Here is a 10,082-nt window from a genome sequence, read left to right as displayed (position 1 = left end):
TATTAAACGGGTGTCACTTCCCCAGTGTAAGCAAGCACCTGTGATCTAATGACCTAGTATGGGGCAGTGGGAGGAGAAAGTGCACACTGTTTTCCCTCAGAGACCCTGGCTCTCCATCCAGACCTAAGGAAGGACAAAAGCGAACAAGTCAGCACTGTGGTTTCCATCAGGCTCTCTGTAGAGAGGACAGGCAGCACCGGCAAGGTCCAGACTGAAATCAGGATCCCCCTGCAAGTTGCCGCCCACCCCCACATGGGTACACTGCCCTAAACAAAAGTCTCATGCCCCACAAGATATTTCCTTGTATCTCAAAAGAGTATTAGCTTCTTTAATCCAAGAAGGTAATGAGAGGTTTTTAGACTGATTAAATCAGCTTAGTTCATACAAAGTCTATTAGGAACTAAATATTCAATTAAAACAATTTCCAAAGCAAAATCTGACAAACTCCACTCTTAGAGTAATTTAGATAATAGGTTCTTAACATTTGGCAAATTAAATCCTTCTCACAGTTGGTATTTTCCGCAGGGTCAGAAATAGGTGCAGAAGTTCTCTGGGACAAAAATCTACTTTGTGCGTTAAGCCATGTGCCACGATCAGAAACAACAGAAACTCGAGAACATTAATGTGAGCCTAGCATTCCTATTTATTTTTTTTCTTCAAAGGCTACATACATGCAGAAGCTGAACATGTCATCACAATGCTTTAAATAAAGTTCAAAAAAAAATAAAAATACTTCAAAATTCATTTACTTATGGAAATATATATGACAATTAAAATGAAGATAGGTCAATCATCCTTTTTTTCTACTCTATCAGAAAAATACTTATAGTATAAAAAAAGAATTTAAATTCATGTTCAGAATAATTTTTTTTAAAAAATCCTTGATGAATAATTTAAAAATAAGTTGGATGTTAGTACAATGTTAAGGAAGCAAGTTCCAGGCTTTTGAAAAAAGGGGTCTGATATCCTTATACCTCATTCTGAAATCACTGAGGAGAGTCAGTTTAGAAACAAAGGAGTTTTTCAAGACTGTGATCACTGAGATTATGGTTGATATGGTTAGCAATGCAAGTGAAGGGCACAACTTTTATAAATAGGTATCACTGAAAGTCCTTAAAAATGTTTGATGGGAGAATTTTATTTACAAACACAGGCTGGAGGCTTGAAGAGGCCCCACCTCTCTCTGCTGGTCGATACTGCAAGAGGTATTAAAAATCCTGGGTACAACGAAGTTCTGAGCACAGGGTCCTTTCTGTGACATGTACAAGCGTGCACTAGCTCCCTGGACTCAAAAAAAGCCAGGAAGAGGAAGTGTCTTCAAATGGCCCTGCCTTTTTCAGATAACAGCAGTAGGAGGCTTGGCAGAGTCGAGAGAGGGAAATTGGCACATTTTGGAAAGAGTCTCAGTGTTCCAGAGGGTGGCCGTTTCCTTCTACTAAAACCGGCATTTCTTTGGTAACATAATACAATATATATCAACAATTCCAAAAATTAATATCAACAGAATGCACTCTACGTTCCACTTTGCCAATGTTCACATTCATCCTGGAAATGAGATTTACCTTCCTGCTCCTAAATGACAAAGGCAGGGGAGAGCTGCCCAGGCAGGAAGACTATCGATTATTGGAAATCATATACAATGTGAGCAGGAAAAAGGGATAATCTAACAAAGTGTGTTTGAAAGGATTTGGAAAGCCCTAAGTGGACCCAAAATTCAGAAGTAGCTTTAATGCAAACAAATTACAATACCTCTACCTCTTCAAATCAGAAATACAAGGTCTCCTACCAGGAGAAATCTATTGCTACCACTCTATGCCTATCCTTTGAGAAGGCCAAATTGAAATTCTGGTTAGAAATACTTCCACAGATGGTGTGAAGACCTCGAGTTTGATTTACATCCTGAAATATTCAACTGTGATTATAGTTTTCATGTTCGGCAACCCAACTATTATTTTCCCTTTATTGCTAAAAAAAAAAAGTTTAAAAAGGAAAAATAAAAGATGTGTGTGCTGTCAGTGCAAAATCAGATTAAGTATGGTTTTTCTTTTCCCTGGGACAGAAAAAAACAATGCCCAGTGCACAGTCTTTAGGAATGTGTCACAACAAATAATCAAGACAGGTTTCACCAAGCTAGTATTCCTCCAAGTACAGTGTGGTTTTCAAAAGCAGTATTGTCACGATTAGGCATATTCTCATGAACTAGGTACAGTAGAGCTACTCAAAGGGAAACCGATTTCTTGTGCCTCAATGAAAGGGGAGTGTAGAAAACAATAATTAGACTGAATAAGGAAATTTAAAAGGAAAAAAAGAACAACAACAACAACAAAAAACCAAAAAACAAACCCAGAGTGAAAAGAACAGAGAATTTAGAAAACAAAAGAGAGAGAGAGAGAGAGAGAGAGAGAGAAAGCAAGTAATGTGACGGTAAAAACCCACACAGCCCCCCCCCACCCCACCTGCCACTTTGAGCCCTAATTGCCCCATCTGCAAGGACAGAAACCCACTCTAAATGGACCAGCATCGGGCTTCGGCAAGTCTTCTCTTCACTCTCCCTCCTGTTAAGACCGTTTCCAAAACCAATCAGCAAAGGACAAAGAATTCTTTACAGAGTGTGCAATTAGTGTTTTCCACGTCCACCTTCAAAAGCATGATGCTCTTCATGGGCTAAAGGACAGAAAAAAACAAAAAAGAAAAAAAGGAAAGAAAACTTTAAGCAAAGGATGGGGCAACCCTTCTCTAAGGCATCTCATTCAGTTTCCCCAAAGGCTGGCAAGAACGCAAATACCTTTTTGTGCCAGTAACTGTTAGCTAAGGCGTGCATTTCCTGAGAAACGTAATCATGAAAATTAAAACAAGGAATAAACAAGCAATGGGCATGCTGCCTGTTTCTTCTTGCTGTGCCGAGAGGATGAGTAATCCCCACGAGCTGATGAAGAGAATATGCGGGGCCTCCAGTGCTATGGGGTGGGGGGAGAATGCGCCCCACGGGATGCACAGGGTGGGGGAACCCAATGTTACCCACACCAGGGCCGTGCACGGACCTATCTTTAGAAATAAAATAAAACAAAAACAAAGCAAAGCAAAGAACAACACAAGTGGGTAAGCAGTCCTATCACATCCCCCCACCTCTGAGCACCCTCTGTGGGAAATGAAATTTCATAAAACGGATGGGACTTTTATTTTTTCAATCATGTTTTTCATTTTTTTCCCCCCCAGTCCTGTTGTCTGGCTTGTGAAGTCACTAATTACAGCTAGGGACCCTAGGATAAAAAATGGCGCTCTCAAAGATACTTTTCAAAGACTTAAAATTTTATAAAGAAGTGGGAAATAAGACATTCATAATACGTATGACATTTTCTCCAAGGCAAAAAAGGCCAAGTGTGAAAGTCCACTTCCTGGAATCTGACTAACATCATCATGAAGCAAGGGCAGATTCTCTTCTCTTGAAGGGAAAAGTTGCTCCAGCTTGGGTCTGATAAAGCCTAAGGCAACTCACAATTCTCTGTGCTTCGTCTCCCTGTGCCCTCCTCCTGCGGGCTGTGCATGATGTCCTAGGAAGGCACGGATGCGCTGGCCCATTCCACCTGTCAAGCCCCTCCCATTTTTCTGTCTTTAATAGAGACTAAGTTCTTCAGACTAGCATCTGCAGGGGTGAGCGGTGGGCACAGGGACCGTTTCCCTTCAGGATCATCCTGGATGTTCACCCCAACCTGTTCTTCATTTGGATAAAATCCTGGGGGAATCATACCTATTAGCTCCCAGGGTTACTGTGGGTGGGCCAAATTCCCAAGGAGACCCTACAATCCCAAATGATTGAACTGAATGCTTTTCGCATGTAGAACTTTACAAATATCCCCTCCCCCCCTTTTTTTCTCTTGAAAACAGATTTTTAGGGCTTGTACCAAAGGAAATATGGTCTGCTCTGTAGCGAAATATAGTGTCACAGGGTCAGGTGGGGGAGGCCCAGACCTCTTGGTGATGCTGGGCTCCAAGTGAGGAACTGAGACATACGGACTGGGCCGGGATTTTCACGACTCCGAGTGTGAGGACAGTCTGCGGTGGTCATGGCTGAGACACGGAAGTCGTGTAACTGTCACAGGCTATGGAACTAGCTGAATAGAACATTCAGAACTGGGGGAGTCCTGTGAGACAGAAGTTCTTTCAGCCTTGGGTGAGCCTTGGTGGGAAGAGAATATAGAATTCTTGAAACCGGGAGTCAAGAGACCTTGCTCCGGAAAGGGGCCGAGAGTACATATTTTGCGCTTCGCAGGCCGCATGTTCTCTGTCCCAACAGTGAACTCTGCCACCGTCGGCACCGAGCAGCCATACGCGGTATGTGCACGAACGGGCACCGCTAGGCACCCATACACTTTATCTATATATGGACACGGAAATTTGAATTTCATACAATTTTCATGTGCTACGAAATGTCGTTCTTCCCTTGATTTTTTCCAACCATTTAAAGATGTGAAACCATTCTTAGCTGCAGCCCCTACTGAAGAAGGCAAGGAGGGGGCAGATTTGGCAAAAGGTTCCTAGTGTGCCAACCTCTGCTCTAAATAATTCTCCCATCAGAAAAGATGTCATCCAGCCGCTCTGAAGAACATAATGGAATGGGTGTGGGGTGTGGGAAAGGTCTCCCTGTACATCGTGAGTGTCTCCGTCAAATAATTAATCTGTGTCCAAATCCTGTATAGCTTAACAACAGCCCACTCATCTCCCCTGCTTGGAGGCCTTGACCCAAGACGCTTGGGCTCTTTCCACATGGAAAATCTGCCATGTCACCTGGCTTCTGTACACTTGTGAATACTTACACTAGGATCCTGTTAACAAGACAGAATCAAAGCATGAAGTTGGCCATTCCTAACTTAGCTCATGCTACGACTGTTCTTCATCATGCTGTGAATAAGATTTCTGCCCAAACCTCATTTTTCCAAATCAATTCTGCAGCACGTGGTGTATAATAATCCTACTGAGTAAAGGACTGCCTGCTTTATATAAAATAAAGAGAATTGCTTGTTTTTTCCAATTCAAATTTTTATTTGAATAATCTGAGTCTTTAAATGTTAATTTATGCCATTAAAATATGGATTTCTACAGAGACCCTAGCCAGTTCTGCATTACTCACAAACTTCACAATGGCATCTATCTTTAGGGCAACTAGTCAGCTTGATTCAACTGGCCAGGTTGCAACTTCTCCCCCTTGCTTGGCTTGCCCTCCCCCTTCCTCCCCAAGCCATCACAACAACTAAGCAGTGACTCATCCATGTTCGGTCTTACCTGATGATTACCAGTGCCCTAACAACTCACCTAACCACTCTATGGCTTCATTTTCTAGTGAAATACTCCTATCATCTTGGACCTGCTGCGAACTGTGTTACTTGGAAATTTAATCAGAGAATTTTGAAGCAGAAGGAACCTTGGAGATCATTTAAGACCAACCTCCTCAATAGTCTGGTGACAAAGTAAAAGGACAAGAAAGTGTGACCTGCTCGAGGTCCCATGGTTGAAGGGGAACAAAAATTCAGAGGGCCTGACTTGATGATTTCAAATTTGCTTCTCTCCTCTTCTGAGTCAAATGTGGAGTGGGTTCAAAGGTGGGAAAGACTCCGGTAGCCCTACTCATAAGTGGCCATGAAATATACTTCCTTCCAGAGAGTTAGTCTTATGAAGCAGAAAAAACAAGAAAAGACCCTTGGTGACCTTTCAATTAATATGTGGGTTGAAATACAATTAAGGTTCCCCAAGGACTGAAAATTGTATCTACAAATGTGCAGTTTCCACACTGCACAGCCAAGAATCCACTTCGGCAGGGCCATTTTTCTGCCTCTTTTATTGAAACTTTCATTTAAAATTCAGAAGCTAAGGACTTGCTGAATATCTACAGCAACATATCAGCCTTGTTGCTTAAAATCTAAATCCCTTGGCCTGTGATTTTATGATTTCTTCGAGGGAGGCCTTTGTTTTAATAACCTCTGTCATACCAAGACAATCCCAAAAGAACATTTGATTTTTTTTTTTTTCCTCCTTTTTGGCAAGGGGTTGGGAAAAGTGAAACAATAATGGAGTGTATTTCAACAAGACTGAGATGCACTCCTCACCCCACATCAGAAGACCCCTGGCATCAATAATACATCATAGTTTAATTGGGAGTCTTTTATTTTTCTCTCTTGGTGATTATAAAATAATACTTATCATCAAAGGCATCTTAGAGTCAATGAAATTCCACACAGTTAAAAAAAAACAACAACAACAACACTGGGTTATTGACTCTTGGAATGGTTTGGGAAACGGGAATTTATCAGATGTATGTAGAGGGCTGTCAGTACTTTTCTCGAACTCACTGTTAAAAGTGTAACCTGCAGTTTGATCTACCAAACATTCATTTAATCGCACTAAGCTGTTTTCATTATGAAAAAGATGACTTTTTCAAAAGAGCACACAAAAGCAATGAACATGAATCATGATGGAAACAATGGGTCCACACACCTATTCATACTGTTAACATTTCACCACTGTGCGTGAATTCTCTTTCGTTCTGTGTCACCGTCCTCCGTAATGAGGAAGTATTAGCATTTCAGTAGCACATTCAATCACCCCTGCACTCAGAACGAGTTCCTCCACAAATATAGATGTTAGACATTATAAATTCCTGTTTATGAAGGGATGATTGAATATCTACCTGCCAGCTCATATAATAGAATTCTTGTTATTCTTGTTTCAAACAGAAGGTAATTTTTTCCTGAGAGTAACAAATTTAAGATCAGGTTTAAATCTCCAAAATAACCAATACAACACGTATCACCTTTTCTGATCCACGTGTTTAGGTGACAATAAAAGCTCATTTTAATTTCTTGAGACTGAACTTTTTTTTTTTTAAACACTTACATGTGTTTTATTGAATTATTTTCTGGATTATAAAATTTTGAGTGATTCTGCCTTCACCTCATTTTCAACATAGTCTCTATCTTTAAAAGTAATCATAGAATAAACTAGAGAGTAATAACTGAAAATAGAGCACTTACGTTTATAAAATACTGCTTTAAAAGATATGTGGGGCAGAAGTTCATAGATCTTTTCTAACACGGTCGCTTCACCCACTAGAGAGGCGTTTACATTCCAGACTTGGACGACATCTTCCCGGTCCCGAACGCTGACACTGACTCCTATGACTTCGTCATCTGAGGGGAAGGCAGGGAAGAAAGAAATGAGCAGTAATTCCAAGTCTGTCTGCGTTGTTTCTTAAGCACTTATCGTCATAGCTGTAAGTTACGGATAAGATAATAAAAAGGTGGCACAAGAGAACACATGATAAATACTGTTTCTAAGGGGAACCGTTGGACAAAAAGCAAGTTAGTGGACAAAAGCTGCAACAGGCACATCACACTGACCCAGGGACTTAGATAAACATCGTGTTCCAGCCAAACGAAATTTCCAGAAAAGTAATTTATCCTTTTTAACATGTTACCAAAGCTTTTTGACTTATTTCTTCGTCTGTTTTGAGGAGACTTTTTCTAAAATGGGTTGCATAATGCTCTGTCCTCTGAAAGCCAAGTGAACTCAAATGAACTTTTCCTCGATGCTTGACTGTCTTTGTTAAGAACAGCAAGTATTTCTCTGGACTTCCTGCCAAGTGTTCAGAGATCGTGGGGTGGTTAGTGCTATTTGCCCCAATCCTAACTGGACCCAGACCACGTGTTCCTAGCTGCTCATTCTGTTTCTGTGTGGTTTGCTTGTCTGCACCTTCCCTTTTCATGCTTTCTGCTCTCCAGCGCTTCTCTCCGGCCACTCCCCTTCAGGTTTTGGCATTTTGAACTTTGGGCAAGAGAACCAATGACCACCTGTCAGCGCTGTGTATAAACTGAGAGTAAATATCATCTGAGTGTGGCTCTGCTAGTCTAGTACTTCTGTGAATGGACATGAAAGCATTCATCGATACTGATTCATGTAGGTCTGTTATCTATTTTTAACTAGATTCTGGGTTGGGGGCTACTCTGTAGATACTTGAGAAATATGGAAACTCCATATTTTTGGCTCTTGATAACCAGATAAGGAAGGCTCTGTACCATCATATGCTTCCTTGCACCCACTCTGTGTCCTTTCATTTGTGGCAAAATGACAGGAATAAAGGGTTTTGACTCCTGGTTTATGTGCTCATGCCATGTTAATGAAATAGGGTTGGCTCTCTGTACTTGAGTGCCCAGGATCTATAAGCAAAATGCGAAAGATGAGCATTATCAAAATTAGGAAATTTTGCTTTCGTTAATATGCTTTGTCTAATTTGCCTAATTTGCTCTAAATCTGTGCATCTAAATATTTATATCATCAATTTTTCCAATTGTCTTCTGGGGGTTAAAACACTCCAGTATTCTAATACAATTTAAAAGAGGGCACGTCTAATTTACTACAGGAATTCATCTTTAGTAAAATAATTCCTTTGTTTCCTCCTTCCTTCTCTCTGCTCCTTCACTCCCTCCCTCCTTCCCTTCTTTCCTTCTGTGTACGACCTGACACTAAATGATGCCATTTATATCACCATTTGAAAACAGGCAAGATTGGCTTATGGTATCAGAAGCCAGACTGGTGGCCGCCTTTGGGAGGAAGGGAGGGCAAGAAGGGGTTCTGGGGTGTGAGTAATGTTCTACTTGCTCCCTGATCTGGATGCAGTTTTGGGGATCTATTGCCTTTGTGACTATTTATCAAGCTGTACATATTACAATTTGTGTACTTTTTGGTATGTATGTCATATTTAAATCAAAATTTCAAAAAAAAAAAAGGACCTAATCCCAGCCATCCCTTAGCCAAGAGAAACATTGTTGCCTCAAAAATTTTTAGTTTAGGTTTCTCATTTTTGAATTTACGCCTTCAACGGGCACTTGGTCGAGCTCAAGAACCTGAGTGAATGGAAAATCAACACATCAAGAGGGAAGCCCTGTGCATGTATTTTCATTACCATTTTCAAGAATGGCCATGAAGACACTAGATCAGCCTTTTAGGGAAACATCAGCATTCTTCGGTCTTTGGGGATGGCCCATTTCTACACTCTTGGCCAGAGGGTCCTGTAATTGATGGCTGTTGGATCTGCTGAGCCGTCCAGATTTCAGTTTGGCTTGGCTCTTGATAACCAGGCGGCTCCTACCAGCCTAGCACTTTCAGAAGCGGCGTGGTCAAAGGCTGCAACTCTTACGCAAAGGCAGATCTGTCAGCAATCATGTAATATTCATAAGCAGAATCGACCAGCAAAACCCTAATTATTTTAGGGGACTGGCAGAAGAGCGAGGAGGAGCCACTGTTTAAAGATGGGGGAAGTGAGGCTTGGAGAGGCTGGCCAGCTTGCTCCAGGTGGCAGAGCGGGGGTCACAGCAGAGCTAACGTGTAACACACAGTTAATGGTGCACCGGTTTCCTAAGTCAACTACTGAACGACAGGCCTTCTTTACTCAGTCCTGCCTGTTTATTATTACTTAGACTGTTTTCCCGGGGTTCTGGAAACAGGAATAATTCGCACAGGAAACTTCCTCTCCCAGGGATTTATGTGTTTATAATTATGCCTAGGACATATTTTTGGCTCCATATTGTGAAGTTGCTAACTATTCCCTGTTAACATAGAAGGAATCTGTACTTTTAAGACAATTTCATCTCATCCCAGGTTTTGTCTGAAGGGAACGAAAACTGGTGTAATAAGGAAGCAAAACAAAAGGAGAATTATGGAAACTGCTAGTAAGTGAATTTGAAGCTTGCCAGGCAATGACTTGGCCTGGGGGGGGGGGCAAAGTTAGCACCATCTAAGACACCTGGGGACTAATTAATCAGTACTAATTAGCTAAGAAAAAAAATTTAACTCAAAGCTGAACAGGTAAAGTGTTACTTTAAATGTCACCTCAGAAGGGTTCTGAAGGAACTAGCCGGGAAGAAAACAAAACGTTAAGCACGCAGTTCAACTCTTCTCTTTGAGTGGTTTCATCATAAAAACAAAGCAATATAAAAGTGGACTTTACGGAGCTCTGAGAAATTCACCCAGTATTTGAAAATGCCTGAGGACCTTCTATCTGAGCTTCCGTTGTGGGGTTACATGTCCCAGGG

General features: G+C 41.3%; 1 protein-coding gene across 1 annotated transcript in view; it reads right to left on the bottom strand.

Annotated features, from left to right (window-relative positions):
* Positions 1-621: 621 nt before the first annotated feature.
* The window catches only part of EIF4E3 (eukaryotic translation initiation factor 4E family member 3), a 38,548-nt gene continuing 29,087 nt past the window's right edge, over positions 622-10,082 (bottom strand). The window contains exons 6-7 of the mRNA XM_080822719.1: positions 7,026-7,181; positions 622-2,664 (exon numbers count right to left, since the gene is read on the bottom strand). Of these exons, the coding sequence (XP_080678845.1) occupies positions 2,618-2,664; positions 7,026-7,181 (203 nt within the window). The 3' untranslated portion in view covers positions 622-2,617. The remainder of the gene's footprint in view (positions 2,665-7,025; positions 7,182-10,082) is intronic.

This window comes from Martes martes (genome assembly GCF_963455335.1).
Source record: "Martes martes genome assembly, chromosome: 1".
Taxonomy (NCBI): Eukaryota; Metazoa; Chordata; class Mammalia; order Carnivora; family Mustelidae; genus Martes; species Martes martes.
This window is presented reverse-complemented; position numbering and strand designations above follow the sequence as displayed.